At 41.8% G+C, this 18581-nt stretch overlaps 1 protein-coding gene across 5 annotated transcripts in view; it reads right to left on the bottom strand.

Annotated features, from left to right (window-relative positions):
- The window catches only part of phc2b (polyhomeotic homolog 2b (Drosophila)), a 33367-nt gene extending 15746 nt beyond the window's left edge, over positions 1-17621 (bottom strand). For 2 of the 5 annotated variants that reach the window (XM_054783546.1, XM_054783545.1), the window contains exons 1-7: positions 11046-11178; positions 8414-8789; positions 6954-7115; positions 5566-5640; positions 4349-4510; positions 3832-3990; positions 1653-1944 (exon numbers count right to left, since the gene is read on the bottom strand). In XM_054783546.1, coding sequence (XP_054639521.1) covers positions 1653-1944; positions 3832-3990; positions 4349-4510; positions 5566-5640; positions 6954-7115; positions 8414-8789; positions 11046-11089 — 1270 coding nt within the window. In that variant the 5' untranslated portion in view covers positions 11090-11178. Of the gene's footprint in view, positions 1-1652; positions 1945-3831; positions 3991-4348; positions 4511-5565; positions 5641-6953; positions 7116-8413; positions 8790-11045; positions 11179-17088; positions 17449-17470 lie in introns of those variants that run through there. The other 3 variants (XM_054783549.1, XM_054783550.1, XM_054783548.1) reach the window with 3 other exon arrangements.
- Positions 17622-18581: the final 960 nt, after the last annotated feature.

Genomic DNA, 18581 nt, shown 5'->3' with positions numbered 1-18581 from the left:
CAGCTAATGTTTCTGATGAAGTTAGTAGTGGACCCTGGAAAATGCCTGAATTCCCATAGTGTCACAGGCTGCTGCTGCTGCTTTGGGTTTATTCAGGACATGTTCCTATTCTGATCCAAAACCAACAAAGCAGCACCAGCAAATACAGTTTTATTAAGTACACTTGTGTATACCGTAATTTCCGGTCTAAAAGCCGCTACTTTTTTCTTAAACTTTGAACCATGCGGTTTATACAGCGGAGCGGCTAATTTATGACCATGTTCTAATCTCGTGACATCTCCTATACTTCAGAAATACTAGTATTTCTTTGAATACTGTGCTGCTGGAGAGTCAGTAGCTATTTCTGTCGCAGGAGCCAATCAGGAGCTATAAGGGAACTCATGACGAGCTTGTCAACCCATCGGAAATCACAGGAGGTCATTACGCATCAGTCTGACTCACAGTGTCATCTTACAAAGAACGCTAAAATCATCACACAGCAAATTAACACTTAAAAGGTAGCTAGGAAATATACAAGACAAGTATCAATACGAGTTTAAAATAAAAGCTATTTTAATTTTTACCCATAATGCATTACTCTCAGCAGAGCAGTTCATTGGCCAACGGCTGCCATGGCTGCCAGGCAGTTTGTTATTTTAAACTCAAATTTGTACTTGTCTTGCAATATTTACTAGCTACCTTTTGCGTATTAAGTTGCTGTGTGATGATTTTAGCGTTCTTCGTAAGATGACACCATGAGTCAGACTGTTATATTGAGTAATGACCTCTTGCGATTTCCAATGGGATACTGCTTGTCGGGAGTTTTTTCATAGCTCATGATTGGCTCCTGTCAAAGAGCTGCCTGGTCCTCACGGCTTAAACACCCGTTCGTCTTTTACATCGGAAATTACGGTAATATGCCAAGATGTCTTTATAAAAAATGTTGTCATCTGTATGCAGATGCTGTGCTCCTTTTGGCCGATAGGGGGCGATGATGACTAAGGACAACCAAGAGGTTATGTTGTCACAGTGAGTTTGGCATAAGGATCATGCAAAAGACTACTTAACCAATTTCCACTGACTTTGTGGAAGGGTGGGGCATGGGTGGAAGAAGACACCATTTCATTGTGCTGCAGATCCACAAAAGTTTTTTCTGATAGTTTAGACATATCTACAGTATGTTTTTTTCCAAGCCCTTGTGCACTCCTAAAATCCAGTTAGCTTGACCTTTTTTATCGTCATCCGACTCCTTTGAGTTCTCCACTAGCCATAGTGCATTATCACGACGGCATGTTGTGTGCACCCCGTCCCTTGTGGCCTGCTGTCATGGCAACCCAATGTAAATTTTTACAGATCGCTCAGTCTCTTGCCCGCCTCCCCTTTTGCTTCTATACATCAATTACGACAACAAAGTGAGGTGAAGTTGTGCACTGACAGGCTGCCGTAATCCCTCCCACCTTGAACAATGACAGTTCAAAGAGGGCTTCAACCCAAAACATCATTTATAATGGATAAAGTAGATTATTTTTTTTGATGATTAGTTCAACTCAGGGGAAAGGAGGGTCATACCACAAACTGTGAGGAAATTATATTTATGGGAGTTCTTGGTCTAGTTGGAGTGTGGCCAGCAATTAAGGCTGATAAAACACACTATTGAACTTTGCGGCACTCACCCGGAGCAATGAGAGGCTGCGCACTGAGTGCTGTAACACTGCGGCTCATGTTAATGGCTTGGGCCTCTGTGACGTCCCCCTTCTTTCCACCCTCAGAAGATGGGCTCTCGGATGAGCCCGGCTTGCCTCCTGCAGACACTTGGCTGGCTCCCTGGCTGGGGTTCTTGATGAGCGAGGCAGGTTGGATGGGCACGGGGGTCTGCTTCAGACTGAGGGCTTGCAGAGTCTGAGTTTGAGAGGAGGACGTGGTCGCCACCTGCTGGCCACGTATGGCCAGATTTTGAACCTGATTCTTGAGAGACAGAAAAAGTAATGATCTTATTTAATGTTTGTTATTTACACAAATACATCGAAATTCAATGTCAAAATCCAGTTTAAAGTTCGCAAGAATTTACATTTTGCACATTTTGGATCAGGTATTTAAGCAGGTTTCTAAGTAGAGTTTCAAAATGCAAAAAAGAAAAAAATGGGAGTGAGACAAAAATTTAGAGTAAGCAATTTATTGCAAACAACAATTAAACTGAAATAAGCTGTTCATCAGCTGATCAGGAGTTTAAGACCACAGCCTTTAAAAGATAAAATCATGGCAAAAATGTGGATTCAATGCCATTTTCTGTCAGGTATTCACAATTCCATGATCTCTTATATTGATGGGTCGGATTGTTGTCATTTTAAAGTTCTTCAAAAGATCCTGAGGGTTATGGAACAAAAAAAAACTCAAGTGGTAGACCCAAAAAATGTCAACTGCCCTGAGCTGGAGGATCTGATTGGCTGTCCGTCACGACACGGAACAATCAAATGAATGTTGTTACTGGTGTCGACTGCAGTTCAATAACCATCAGGCGGCATCTGCCAGAAAAGGGTTTTAAGAACAAAAATCATCTTCAAAAGGCCTTGTCTACTATAACCACACAAAATTGCCCATTTAGAATTTGCATGAGAGCATCAAACATTGGACATTGAACGGTGGTAGAAAGTTTTATTCTCTGATGAGAAAAAAATGTAACCTTGACAGTCCTGATGGCTTCCAACGTTACTGGCTTGACTAGGAGATCCCACCACACGGCACAACAGAGGGGGGGGCCATCATGATCCATCCTTCAATGGAACAATGGAGCTTCAAGTTGTGCAGGGATGTCAAACGGCAGCTGGCTATGTGGAGATGTTGCAGGGTGCATCTCTCATGACGGAAGGCCCTCGTCTGTGTGGTGATGACTGGGTTTTTCAACAGTTATAACTCTGCAATTTACAATACTCGTCGGACAAAGGACTTCTTGCAGAGGAATAACATCACTCTTTTGGACCATCCTGCATGTTCCCATGATCTAAATCCAATTGAGAACATTTGGGAATGGATGGCAAGGGAAGTTTACAAAAATGGACATCAGTTCCAGACAGCGGATGGCCTCCGTAAAGCCGTCTTCACCACCTGGAGCAACATTCCCACTAGCCTCCTGGAAACACTGGCATCAAGCATGCCCAAACCAATTTTTAGGTGATTAACAAGAATGGTGCAGCCACTCATTGCCGAGTCCTTTTTTTCCACTTTGAAGTGCTACTTAGAAACTCCCTAAGAGCCAACCGTGCAAAATGTAAATACATGCAATTGTTCAACTGGTCTTAAAATTGGAGTGTATCTCCAGTGTTATCTAGATTGCACAGCTGACTGATTGTGTAATCATTGCACATAAATTGGGAACAATGCAAAGTACTTCTCATGACGTTTCGTTAAAGTTGATGTACAATCATGAGATACCATTTTAGGATAAGTTTAAAGGACAACTATCTGGTAAAAAGAGGTTTCCTTTGTCTCTCCTGTGTACACAACCGTTACGATCTGCAATATAGATGCCATACCAGTAAATGGCAATGTCACATTGTTGAGAAACACTGCACACATTTGCAACTGCTTGTCTTCCCAGATCTTAAAAGGTTTGGACACATTTGTCCAAGTTAGAAATTACAAGGTGTTTCCAACCTCTTCACTAGTGTTGTATATCTGAGTTGAGAATTTGTAAATAAGCATTACTGTTGGTTGTGGTAGCAGTGCAGTATCTTCTCTGCCATTGTTGTTTCACAACACTGAACACACACGTCCAGTGTTGCTTTCAAACTACTTTGACAACAATTTGGGGCTTTGAAATATAGAGAAAAAAGACAAATGAATAGCGAAAGGTACTTGTGAGGAGACCTGTGTGGAGCTCTCAGACTGCACGGCGGTCACGGTGGCCGTCGGAGTGAAGATCAGTTGCGGCGACAGCGGAACGGCTCGGCCCAAACTCCTGGCCACTTGCACCAGGTTACTCTGCTGGGCCTGGAAAACATTGCTCTGCTGGGCCTGGAAACAACACATGAGACATATAAGCATAAGACAACGTTAATGAATTGTTTTAATAAAGAGTTAATGCTAGGTTACAGTGTTTGTAAGACGAGCCTGCTAAAAAGTGGTTGTCCTGAAACAGGAATTCCTCTGAAAAAACTTCAAACTTAAAAATAGTGCTTCTAACTATTCCCATCTGCTTCTGTAAAACATTATCCTGATTACCCAACAACAACAAAAATACCCACACACACACTTGAGCGAGCAGAAGACAGCATTTGGGTAGAAAACAATCATTTAAAAGTCTGTGTTCTCTGGTGCTGATGTATATGTGCAGGCTGGTGTGAATGCGCCCATGACTGTGCTGTTTTCCCACCATCTGTGCACGCAGGTACATCTGTGCTTGGCTGGCTGTGAGGGCGGTGCTTGAAGGGCTGCCCAGAAGAACAGCCTGCTGGGAAATACTGGTGGGAGTGGAAGTGATGCTCTGCGCCCGGCTGATCAGCTGAGCTGCAGCCGGCGAGGTGGTCAGGTTGATCTGGGGAGGGCGGAGGGGGGGGGGACGTTAGGAGAACTACATTAGGGATTTGAGCTTTATCTTCTTTTAATACACAGTAATTGCATCACATTAGTATTAGGGCTAGCGCATTAACGACGGTAAGTAATTTATTTCATTAATGACATAAAAATGTCATTAACGCATGCATATCATGTCGAGCCACATCTCTCTGTTTTGACGGCAGACGAAGCCACAATTGCACATTATTTTGGTTTTACTTAAGTCCAAGGATAATCTGTTTTTATCAAACCATCTTTTTAATATGGCCATTTCATCCGTGACTTTTTTAATTACCTCTTGTGTGCTTATAGTTTAAAACTCCGGTAGTAAAAAATGGAGCTCTTTCCGTGACCATCCTTTCCGTACAACAGGAATTGTTCCCTTTATTTTTTGAGCAGTTTATGTAATTATGTCCTGTCAATTCTGTCAATAATATACAGCTAAATAGGCATATTCCACACAGAAGCAAATGTGATTAATCATGTTTAATTAATTTGATTAAAAATTTGTAATCATTTTTCAGCCCTAGTTAGGATGTGTTGTGGTGTTTGTGATGCCACAGAAGGGTACTGGTGATGCCAAAGAGGAACAGTAATGGTAACCATAGAACCACATAGGTCCGTGTCTGGCTGCTAAGTACAATACAAACTATTAATCAATTTAACATCAATTACATACACATATTACCAAGCAGATAACATTAAATACAATTATACAAGTTAACTGCAGTAGTATAAAGTATAAAACATCCCTAGATGATAGTATTACTTTCTAAGCACCTCCCTGTTCCCTCTCCACTAGTCAGGCATCTTCAAATGGTGAGTAGTTTTATTTTGGGTTAAGGTTATTATACAGTGGTTAACTTATTTTCACACTTGGGAAGCTTAATTTTTTTACATTACCTATGAGAAAAGTTGTCTTCAAATTTTTTGGAATTTGGAATTTGGAAAATTCCAAATTGGTAAATTTGTCAGTGACGTGACTGATAACATTATATGTGCAGGACGGAGTCTGAACCTGTAAACTGTTCTTACCGTAGCCTGAGTCGACCCTGTTTGAGATGACGTGCCGTTCTGGGAGGAGTTCTGGCGACCAGCTGCAATACTGGCCTATGGCATGTAGGAGACAGGAAAGGCGAAAGTTATTTAAAGGGTCATCAACTTTGCTTAAATATGTTATATATTGTTTGTAATTATGATCTACATTGTTCGATTTTTGAAAGCTAATGGTACATTACATTTGTAGTTCACTGCACCAGCAATGATGAGCTAGCTCTCGCTGTTCAGTCTCATTTTCAGAAGTGACGCCATTGGAGTACTATCACTAAGGTAAACAAACATAGCGCCGTACGAGACAGAGGATGTTTACAGTGATTATAGCAAAGATTTGAGTGATGTGTCAATAGTTTTCGAGGAGAAAAGAAGGGAGAAACATTTGAAGATGAAATAGAGAACTTGCACAACATGGACTTAAGACATGGAGATGAAGATTGGTCGCTTTCAAAACACAGAATGGTAAGTGTAAATTACTCTGGAGTTGCTTATCCTTCAATTATTGTTTTAAATCAGCTTCTTAATGAGCGTAAAGGGGTCTTTATAGCCTTTTTTATTGTATATTTCTCCGCCATCACCACCACTCCCCACTGTATCGCTGTCAAAAGATATTTACATAACATGTACAATGCTTTGCAGCCTTGTCGCTATTGTCGAATGGTGTTTAGAAGACATTATGTAAACAAGACATGACTTACTCTGTTCTGTGGCAACTTTGACATAGTTGTCGTTTTTTCCTGTGCTGGTATACTGGCGGAATAGAATCCTTTTTCAAAATGCGTTTGCACTCATCAGCACTCATCAGTAAAATGAACACATCAAAGAACAGAAGGTGGGCTTCCATCCGTCTCTAGTTCTCTGCACTTGCTTTGTCCATTTTTGTCTTAAACTTTCCTCTTTTAGAAAAGAAAACAAAGTATATTACAGTATCACTCGGATACTGTGAACATCCAGCAGCAAGACAACTATTTGTCATGACTACTAGTTTGATGAAAAAATATACTGAACCAAGTCGACGATCTACCTCGAGAAGAGTTTGTTTACACTGCTTTAGCTGAGAGGCGTCACCCCGATGACATCACTTCCGGAATGAGGCTTTGAGAGCTAGTTCGTCATGGGTGGAGCCATGAGCTATAAATGTAATTTTTAAGAATTTACTGTTGAGTTTCAAAAATCAAATGACGTAGAACATAATTACAAACAATATAAAACATATTTAAGCAAAGTTGATGAATCATGCCAGGGACCTGGCATGATTCACCTACAGCTCAGTCAAGCTGTGGTTGTGTCCATGTCTGTCCACAATTAATTATAGTGAAAAACCAGGTAACCAGGTGGCGTTCCACACTGGAATGAAAGGCATATATCACCTGCTGCACGGCGGCCAGGCTCTGCAGCTGAGCGGTGCTGAGGCTGTGCTGCTGCTGGAGGGCGGCGGTCTGCAACATGAGATGCTGCTGCTGGGCTGCATACATCTGCTGCAGGTACTGGGCAGCTGTGTTGGGCTGCCTGTGGAAAGCTTGCTGGATCACCTGTGCGAAGAGCAAGACAGACACTGGATGAGGATGTGCGGGGTCTGCTGTATAACTCAATCAAAACATCCACAAGATTGGTTGAAAAATTAAACAAAATGTCTGTGCGGAGGCACGGGAGGAACTTAGCATCTAATTATCTAATTGACCATTTTTCTAGTATATTACATTTATGCCAGCATGTTTTCCAAAGCGTCCAAAATGTAAGTAGTGTACAGTATTGCAAGTCATAGCATAAAGAATCAAGACATCATAATTACTATTATTGATTTTAAACCCTGACGTGTATTGAGGTAGCTTGGTGATTTACAATATAGCCAAGCTAAAATACAACATCAAAAAAACAAATGACAAAATCATATATCTGAAGTGTCAATATTTTCATTTCAGAGTCGATTCAGAAGTATCGATATTTCAGTATCGATCCGCTCATCACTAGTGTGCTCTCCTTAACGCTACGGGAGTCAATATTTTGTCAACCATATGATTCCATGTTGGAGATTCAGAAGAAAGAGGGCAAAATTTTTGGCTATGGCAGTTCGTAGACCACTTGCCGCGACATCTGTTCCAAGAAGCGTGTGAGTGGATGTCGGTGGCAGGAGTGATGAGATATTGACGAGGGCTGCTTCACTGACCTTTTTAAAATCATTTTCAGATGAGAAGAAGAACTTTTGCCTGCATCTGTGAGTACCTTTATCCAAGTCTTGCACGATAAACCACCCCTTTCCATATATATCGACATATATGTCGGATATATATGGAATGTTCATACTGCAGTAGCACCTGATACATTTCGGATTTATATCTACATACAAACGAGGCCTGAGTCGCATTTGGAAAAAAAATGGAATTGTACTGTTCACACAGACATGGAAAAAAATCAGATACAGGTCACATATGAGCACAAAAAAAAAAAAAATCTGAACTGACCTGCAGTGTGAACATAGCCTAGGTTCCTACAGCTCTTAGCTGACATGAAATGACCATTGCTCCATTATGCTCAGAGGGCTGCATGGTGACAATAGTGTATGCCTTACAAAGGCAACAAGGCCACGCAGGAGAAAAGAAGGTCTAAAAAGCTAAAAACCTGCTGTCAAAGCGTGGTCTCCAAAAGTGGAGCGGCACTCATTCAGCCAGTGTGGAGGCTAATCCTGGGGTCAGGGGGTCAAGAGCACTAAAGCACAAAGAGCATTCCTCCCTTAAACTATCCCAAAGCCATTTGTTTTAAGACCCTGAAGGAACACAAACATCTCTCATTTCAGTCGTATTAGGAGATATAACGTATTCAAAGTAATTACCTGCACAGTTTGCCGGTCGGGTATCCCACTATAAACGGAAATTTGAGGCACTGCCTGTCTCGCTGTAGTGGTGGTGCTAGTGGAACTACTACTAGTGCTGCTATTGCTACTATTAGTACTGCTAGTGACAGGAGTAGTAGTAGTAGTAGTAGTAGTAGTAGTAGCAGCAGCAGCAGCAATAGTAGTAGTAGTAGAAGCTGTCATGGTGCTGTTGATGGCTGTGGTGGTAGTGGTGGTGGAGAAAGAGCTGGTGGTGCCGGAGGAGATGGTGGTCCCGGTGCTGCCGCCTGTGGAAGCTGGGGGCCCCGGCTCGCTCATGGTGCCCTCTGCTCTTCTCACCTTTGACCCTCGGCTCTTCTGAATGGCCCTCCTGTGTCTAGAACACAGCACAAGGTAGGAAAGATGTTTGAAGTCAGAAACATCACACAAGAATAGTTAGGAGGGCCAACAACTGGGAACTTTGTCTACAATTTGAGGAACATGTGGTGCAAAAGTCAAGCAATTTTTTTTTGCCTTGTATACAGTGCCAAATAAGAGTTTTGCATTCATATGAGAATTTACTATGCCTTAACAGTACCCAAATCATTATCTGTACAAATAAAAGCTAAAAACAAAAGATTTATGATGGTCAAAGTTTGACCTCATTTAAACTTTCAGCAAATCAAAGATCAAAAAGCCTTCTGGAACGGATCGTGTTCAGGTTTTGAGTGTCCAATGCAAAACTATAAAGCACACAGCACAGTTTTCAGCAATAAATCACAAATGGCAATGCCAATGCTTCATACAGCTTTCATTCTTTATTCTTTCATTAGCGTCAGTGGGGAAATTGATACTGTTAAATGATGTGTCTACGAACAGATCAATAACAGAAATGCCTGTAAATAAACTGCTTTGCCTTACTCAGTTTGATTAAAAGGCACACAACTTGGCAGCGAAAATGTTTTTTCCCCCCTACAGACAGAAAGTGAGCATCACACACAGAACAAACTAAGTTAAAAAAGGAAAAACAATTTGGTTTCCCTAATGAGAGCCAGACAATTTAGCATTAAAAAATGTAGCTGGCTCATATTAGTGGAGGCTCTAAATTACATGTTAAACACTGATGGAGTATCACACTTAAACAAGAAAACATTCATTTTGCAAATGTTAATTAGGATGGAAGTAAAATTGCTCTCCGTGTAGTCAAAATCGGGGGAAAGTGATGAATGAGAGTTGAATACTCTAAAATTCAAATGCTAAATACACAAAACTTAATAAAAATACCAATAAGCAGGGTTGTGTTGGACTCCTGCCAGTATTACCTACCATTTACGTGGCTCAGGCATCTATATGGACCCCTATGACTGATGCGCAAAATTTTAGTCGTCTAAAACGTCAAAGCAAAAATCTCTTGGATCTAGAAGGCTTCACCCTGACAACCGGCAGAATGAGAGCAAAGAAAGGATGCTGGAGGCAAGAAGAAGATGAGGCTGAGAAGTCTCTGAAAGGGAATAGGGCATACTTAGAGGAAGAGGGTTCCCCAGCTTAGAAGAGCTTAAAGTGAGGAGGATGGAATTTCCAACCTTGGGGTTAGAGGTGCATTTCATTTGAAAAAGTAGGGGATGGGGAGGAAAGGGCCAGAAAAAGATTGAGAGAGCAGTTTGAGGATTTTAAACATGTCTGAGTGTCAAGAGGGTTTGATGGAAGTAATTAAATAAGGACCAACCCTGCTGCAGTACTACTATTCTAAAGCTATTACCACCTCCTCGCCTTCCTTCTCATTAGAATTTGGAGCGGATTAGAGGCCCGAGCCCAGATGTACAACCCACTTGTATTGAAGACTCCTAACTTAATAAAATCCTTACATACCATATGTCTTCCCAATAAATGTGTCAAGTAAACCACAGTAGAGAGGGGGACAAAGCTGGTTTCAAAGTTTAAAATAAGATGGGAATGGCAGTGATGGTAAAGGGGGAGCGTCTCAGTGCAGATGATCATAAAAACTCATCTATGTTACACGGGAGCAAAATAAAGAGCAGAGCATGAATATTACATCTCATTAAAGGCATTAAAAACATCCCACCTACACGTTAAATCCATTCAGACAACGAGAGCACTCCCGTTGTAAACAAAGCCTGCCTTGCTGATGATGCACAGAAAGGAGAGGGCAGAGGAGGGGAGGGAATCCCCTCTGGAGATGATGCCTTTGGCCCCAGTCGCCGCGAGAGGAATCACCCATCCATCAGTGACAGGGTGTGATGGAGAACCCCCCTCCCAAACATTCTATTTGGCATTCCACATTTTACATCTGTGTCCCGGATCATGCCTCCAGTTGCAAAAGCTATGGTACCCCGGAAGACTGACCAAGCTGCGACGACCATCACTACAGTACTGTTTCCGCAGCCTCATAATGATCATTTCATGGACGCTGCAACCGACAAAAGATTTGTGAAGTGAAGAGAAGGAGGAGAGCCATTAAGATGCTGTCAGACAGACTGGGTGGCTCTACGAATGGAAGCCTCCATCAGTGCTTTCCCTCAAGGAAACAGCCCCGGCATCCAAAGCATTTAACATCAGCTCACAAATGTGGAGAGCTACAGCAAATGTTTTTTTATGTGAGGAGACAAAGCCCCATAACCCCTGGTGCTCCTACCTCCTGTGGCCCCCCCAACGCGATGCAGGGGTATGATGTCCCATCCCCCGGGAGCGTGCTGTCCTACTTCAGGATGTTTCCCTTCTTTGTCTGCCTTCCAGTGAGTGCCTGCTTGGCTGCCTGACTGACTGAGTGAATGCATGCGTTTTTGCCAGCGTGCTATATGAGCCCACCTCCCCCCATCACGCCCCCCTCCACAGACACCTCCACCTAATGCACAGCGAGCTCGACGTCCCAGCATCGACACCCCAGTCTGCCAACCAGGCCGCAGTCTGCCTCCTGATTATGTGGTATCCTAGCGACAGCCAACGGGGTGATTGTGGAATCCCCGTGCAGGGAGGCAAGCTGATTGGATGACAGCATCCTCTCTAATGAAGATGATGGTAATGATGGTTTGGCCCCCTCCCCCTACGCTGCCCGGATTTTTTGCACGCAAAGACCCTCTGACATGATATCCAATATTATTATCACTTCTATTGTTCTGAATATAAAAATGACAAATGTCTATGAAAACAATGCATCTTTTCACAGCATATGTTCAATTGCTCACATGTCCATCTTGGTGCGTCCATAATTTGAAGCCCGACACTCTCTTCCACAGTGCCGCTTTCGTATGGCTAAACTGATTAATTTGCACAAATAACCAGCAGCTGTGAGGAGGCCAATTTGGTGTCAGTCAGTCAGCTAGGGACAAGAGTGGTGACTCACCCGTTGCCTTATGAGCAGGACTGTAATTCACATGAATTTGGGAGCGTCATATGAGGCTATTTCAGTTCACTGAATGTGCCTTGCATATTTCCTCAAATACCTGGCATACTTATTCACTCAGCTGCAGAGAGTACCAGTTGACTTGAAGGGGGCATCCGCTGTATTTACATGTATAACTAACTCTCCTGGTACTCCACACCATCACACATCATTTCCACACAGAAACAGAATATACAGTAAAAGGTGCCTTTGCCTTTTACACAGAACCCAGCCAAAGTGGTGCATTTTTCACATTCATACCGACAGATACTCAAGGCTGCAATATCGGTATTGTATCGGAAGTGAAAAAGTTATTTTGGGACACCCCTGGTTTACAGTCCACTATAGGAGAGGAGAGCTGAGCTGACCTACTGCAAAAATGCTCGTCAAAGATCCTCTGCATGACAGGAGGGATCTGCTGTTTTTTTTTTAAGAACATACTGCAAAAACACTCGTGAAAGATCCTTTTCGGACATGTTAACTTGTACAAGTGTAAACATGTGATGTTCCTCAATATAACACGTGCACGTCCGAAACAAATAAGCCATTACCAAGATCCTCTATATGAGAGCGCTGAGCTGCTTTTTAAGGACCTATTGCTCCATAGGAGCGCTTTGCACTTGCTGCAAGGCTGTAAGACTATGATGATGTTATGTTTGATTAGTAAAATTATTTGTTTCAAACCAGTTCCTGTGGGCTGGTTTGCCCACACAATGAAGCTGCGTTTTCACCAAGATCTCCGGCTTCATAATAGTACTTGAGGACAGAATGAAAGAAGATGCACTGTTTATTCTCTAATAGAGAGGAGGCCACTAGTAGAGTATATAGAGTACTTGTATTATTTGTTAAGTAGTTGTGGCCTAAATTGTCACATAAATGACATGCATGGGCTGAGGGATAACCACTTTACAGCAGCCCTTGGAAAGGAAAAATCTGCCCAAAACACAAAGCCATAAAATAGCAATTCCTTCTCATAAAATCAAATGACTTTTAGACTTTTGGAATTCAAGACTCTCTCTCGATGAGACGGCTCGTCATTAATGTGGAATAAAGTAGATGGAATCAGTGGATAATGGTGTGCTTATGGTCAGCCCCGCCACATTAAGACAGCCCCCGTATGTCTGGCTCTGTGAAATGTAGCCATGTGAGCGGCTTGTATTGATTGGGGCTAGCCATGCATGAACCTCATTGATTATCATCTTCTCATTAGCATATAGATTAGCTGGAGGTACAGCCGGAAATGCCGGGCCTCGAGTCTCGCACTTTGCGAGCTGAGCTGTGAGGGCAGAGGGGGAGGGATGTCAACAACAAAAAAAAAGAAGAAGAAAGGGACAATGACAGGGCTCTTCCTCAGGGTATGAAAGCCCAGCTTCCTAAAGCGTTGAATTCTAGAATAAACACTTTTTAATGAAGTAAGGGGGATTGAGCAGAGGAGCTTTAAAGCAAACAAACCACATCTTCTGTTCAAAAGGAACACAAACACATCATTAGTCTCAACAACAATGAATATGCTTACTTGCTCTTCCAGGAGGATGAACAAAAACAACAATCTGGTCTCCACATGGACATTAAATGCGGATTCCTACAAACACACGTCTCCTAAATTATGTGAAAAAAAAGATCCATTGTGATTTGCTTTGATTTCTTTTAAGGCAACTTGAGAGGAAAGTGGAGCCAATTCATATAGTGACTGTCATGGCGATCCACCCTCACCAGTTATATAGGATAACCATCACACATTTATAGAAGAAATCAATAGACCACCACTCAAATAAAGACATGTAGTTTCCGCTACATGTAATCTATCGGTCCGCCACTACAAAATAAAAACCCCCACACCTTAAAAGTGAGGTTTTTTTTACTTGAAAACAATGTTAAGAAATATCTTGTGTGAATGGATATACTGTATATGCTATATAGATCCATATATAGCTTATTACTTACACACATATTGACCACAATTAGTTTGAAAACAATTTAAAATATCATAAAAATGTTTCACTGCTCTTTATTTGGATAATGATGCACCGGAATTGCCTGTCTGCCATGTTGGCACTTGCGTATATGTGGCCAGATGAACCTACGTGTCTTGTGTTGATGTTCACTTTGTTCCTTGTTATCTATTGAAAAACAGTTTGTAAAATGTATCTATACATTTTACAAACTGTTTTTCAATAGTCAACTGACGACAGCTTGTCACAGGCTAAGCCAGCGTGTGTGATCGATAACGTTTCAATCTCATTTGACTTTGTGGCATCTTTGTTTGCACATTTTGCCTCTCTGGCGGTAGCTAGCTAGCTTGTTTTTGTCCCACGAGCGAGCTACAACTGGCTATCACATTCATACTAACTTGTTTTTTTTTATGTCACTTAACAATCTTGCTCTCTTCTTATAATTACAGTATAAAAAGGTGTTCAACATAAACACACAAACACGTAGTGTGTCCAGCTTTAAGATAGCGACGCTACCACATGGGTCTCCAACGAGTAGCCCGTAAACTAGCAATAGCTCACCAGCTGATGTTGAGCAGGTCTCCAAAGAATATTTGCTTCACATCTTATAAAAATACTAAGTGCTCAATTCAAACATGACGCCTGTATCTATTGACAAATGAGCACACTGAGTGCAGATGTGCTTTGTAAATAAACTACAATATAAATGTTTGCAGTCACCATCCATCCATCCATTTTCTATACCGCTTCTCCTCATTAGGTATGCTGGAGCCTATCCCAGCTGACTTGTGGCGACAGGCGGGGTACACCCTGGTGAAAAATGTGAAATAAATAAGTTAATAATTAAGTCATAAAAATTTGCATTTGTCATAATAAAAGAAAATTGCAGACGCAGCAGCGGCACGGCACAGGGGCGGCAGTCTGCCCTCCCATTCAGCCCACCCCCACAGTTTCACAAAATCCTAGGGGAAACCCTGTATAACGAATATGATGCCCCTTTCCTCTCCAATATAATGATAGGGGAAACCCTGCAAATTGACCACTTTTTGCAGGTTTTTTACTTTTTTAGTAGTACCATTGGACAATTTTATGGAATATTGTGTTTCACTTTGGACTTTTTGTAATACTTGAAACAGAAACTTGCATTTTCCCCAATGGTCAGCGGTTGGTGACTTGCAACATGTCTGTTACAGCATACAGCACTTAGAAAATCTCCTTTAAGTCCCCCTACAGTATACTGTATATAGTATCTAATAGACAACTATTATGGACCATGATTTGGATGGTGACAGCTGTGTACAGTTTACTACTCTTTTCTACTCAAGATTGCAGGTATCATTGGCTGTAATTAGTTTCCTTGGCAAACAGGACAAAATCAAGATGAAGGGCAGCCAACACGAACCCATCTGTATGTCCAAATATGTGGACAAATGTTGCCTAAAGAAGGTCAAACGTCCAAAAACAGCAGTCAGAAACATCACAGAGGCCATGATGAGGATGGTAAACTGTCAGGGTCTTATCCAAACATAGCAGGTGGGAGATTTTATGTGTTAGAGGGCGCAGGACTACCATACTACTACCTACTACCACAATCCGAGTGGGTTGTTTTCCAATAATTGAGACATGATGCTGATGGACATTCCTTTACACGGCTGAGTGGACCAGCACAAAGACACTCTGGCTCACTTCCAGGACACACTCCAGCATAGTAATACAATAGTGATGCAAAACACTTGACTGCACAGCTTTTTTTTGGATTTTTTTAAATGGCATACATCTCTTGTCTGTTCTGTGGACTTTCAGACAGTACAGTATACCTCCCAAAGAAGCCCAACCTTAAAGAGAGCAGTTGCCTGAAAAATGCTACCGTCTCCATCTGATCTATAAATACCACAGTGAAATAGTTCTGGCAAAGCTTGCAGATTAGGAACGCACTTCAGTTGCACAGAAGCAGAGTCTCTGATGAATCACTCTCATGGGCTTCTTTCACACCAGAGGAAAAATAAATCAGGTCATGTACGAGCCCAAATGAGGTGCATCAAAGTCAAAAAGTGCTTCCACCGAAATATCCGATAGTGGTGTTGGTAATTTGTAGCTCTTCTGTAAACTACTTGGGGCACTTTTTTTTAATAAACATGATACTGCCTCTAAATCACCCCTAGCTACATGAGCCCGACATGTGTATACTCACACCACACAAAAAGAAGGCTTTGCTACACATCCTAAAATGCAGCTTCGCTCTCTATCAACGATGCATTAGTCAGCAACAGATGTGGGAGCTTTAAGTTTGATTATTGTTTTTGGATGTCCGATAACAGATATGCCGATGTTGTCCAACTCTCAATTTCCGATGCCGATATGTCTAACATCACATATCTCCTGTCGTGAAATTAACACATATCTGTTGTGAAGGTCATGGATACAGCATCAGCAATTTGCTTCTCAACGTGGTACACAACATCGTACAACATTGTAAAACATCTGAGAAATACTTGCAATTAGGCTTAGGCTGTGACATTTGTTTTAAAAGTCAGTCGCCATTTACATTTTTTGCCCAAAAATTCCAGGGAAGAAAATCAAGCGTCATAATTTTCATGTAGGCCTAGCAATCTTAGTCCAGCAGAAGTGGCAGAGCCAGAAATTTGTCATTGGGGTGGCCAAGGTGAGACCATTACTCACATAGGGGTGGCAATAAGTTGATACCCGAAATGTCTGGGTGGCCAGTCGGTGGCTGCATTCCAGCATCAAGGAGAGATTCCAAGGCACTACTGTGGGGAATTTGAGACTTATTTCAAATTGTTGAAAAGTAGTGTATCATGGTTGTCATGGCATCTGTAAAGCTAATGTTTATGGTGGAGAAAGTAATACTGTGTATTCCAGAACAAAAGCTCCAAAACAAATCACTACAAGAGCTGTCAGGTGCTTTAATCACCTGCATAAAAGTATCAAAATATTAAAAAAAGTTCTCAGGAGAATGCAGTGCAGGTTGATACCACGACAACACTACAATAATAAACATATTGATGTATTGGCAGCATGTTGACTCTCTCTCTATATACTCTTGAAATAAGTCATTAGATTGAGCAGCCTGGTGTATCTAATGTTGTGGTCACATGTTTGACCCACATGCCCTCACATGATTTCAGACACAAATGTAAACTGACGTGGGAGTTTATCGCCTGGGCCATGCTATTCTTGCAAGGTGATAACATCCACTTGTCAAAAAAAAAACAACTAGCTCCTCCTCTTTTGTCATGCCCTGTGCAACCCGATTCCTCCAAGACAGCATCAATGGATGCATGCCACTTTTATGGCACCTTACAAGGGTTGTATAGTATACATACCTTTCGTTGCAGGGTTTGTACACTGGTAAAGGCAATCTTGATCAATACGGCGCACCGTGCAGAAGGCTGTCAATGCACAAGGCTGTCCTGTCAACAACCTGGACGGGCTTGTACATTTAAAGGCTGGACTCACGTGCTTGTTTTCATTCAAGGCTAACCGTGTTAGCATTTAGCACGCAGTGAATTCCATCACAGTCCAACTTAATAGCTCATGACACACGAGAATTCATGAAAGCAAACCGTTACGAGGACCATCATGTCCAGACAACACGTAGATGTTGCAGTTTACACATGCTAACTGGAGAGCCCTCCCGCGTTCCAGCACACAAACAAGCAAGATAGCTAGCAGCCAAAAGGCGCATGATTGTCGTCATCTACGTACCGCTGTCGTCAGCCTCCACGGGTGACCGTGCCGTCTGGGTGTTGTGCCTCGCTGTTTTTTCTGCTAGCCTACACCATTTGTGGACGCTTGGCGGTGTCCTACAACTACTCGACGTGAAGCAGGAGCAATGGCAGGGAACCAGCAACTTTTTTCATTTGCATTCCAAACTGGTAACGTGACACAAAAGCGACCAATGAGGAGAGTATGCTGTGAAGGAAGTCCCGCCCTTTTACAGGCCCCGCCCCTTGCCTCCTGTCTGCCCTTGTCTCCTCTTCCTTGGCCTGTCAGCCCAGAGCGACGTTTTCATCCCCATAGCAACCGGAGGAACCATTTAAAAGCCTCCAACGCTGCGCAGTGGATCAAAATGGACCTGAAAGGTGACCACTTTTCTTTTTCCCATATATTCAGGAACTTCAGTAATCACAGTAATATACCAGTATACTAATAATAATACAGGGTGGGCCAAAAGTAGGGTAACAGTTACTTCATTGTCAAGGTGAAACAGATGAAGTAACTGTAACAGTTACTTCATTATCTGTGACAGATAATGTTACTATATACCAAACGTATATATGTATATATACTACATTTAATTATAAGAACCTTGAAAAGTGATCATTTCCTTGCAACACGTTTTAACCCTATTGTTAAAAAAGTAGAAAAAAATATGTAAATATTTTGGGAACCATCAAGCTATTTGTTATACAGAGTGGGCCAAAAGTACTTCATTACTTTAGTTACTTCATTATCTGTTTCACCTTAGTAGTAACTGTAACCCTACTTTTGACCCATCCAGTATAACAAATAGCCCGATGGTCTAGTGGTTAGTTCCCAAAATATTTACATATTTTGTTCTTTTAATAATAGGGATACAATGTGTAGCAAGGTAAATGACACTTTTAAAAAGTCCTTATAACTGAATGTATTATTTTTACCTGTTTGCATACTGCATCTTTTTAACAATTGCACATTTCAACACTGTACATTTACCTTTACGCTCTGATTGCACAATACATATACACAAATACTGATAATACATAATATACATAGGAGGCAGTGTTTATTTTTCATTTTATTTTATTTACATTTGTCTTTTTTGTTTTATTCTTTT

This window comes from Dunckerocampus dactyliophorus, chromosome 8, assembly GCF_027744805.1.
Source record: "Dunckerocampus dactyliophorus isolate RoL2022-P2 chromosome 8, RoL_Ddac_1.1, whole genome shotgun sequence".
Lineage (NCBI taxonomy): Eukaryota > Metazoa > Chordata > Actinopteri > Syngnathiformes > Syngnathidae > Dunckerocampus > Dunckerocampus dactyliophorus.
The sequence above is the reverse complement of the archived record's forward strand: the minus strand, read 5'-3'. Positions and strand labels throughout refer to the sequence as shown.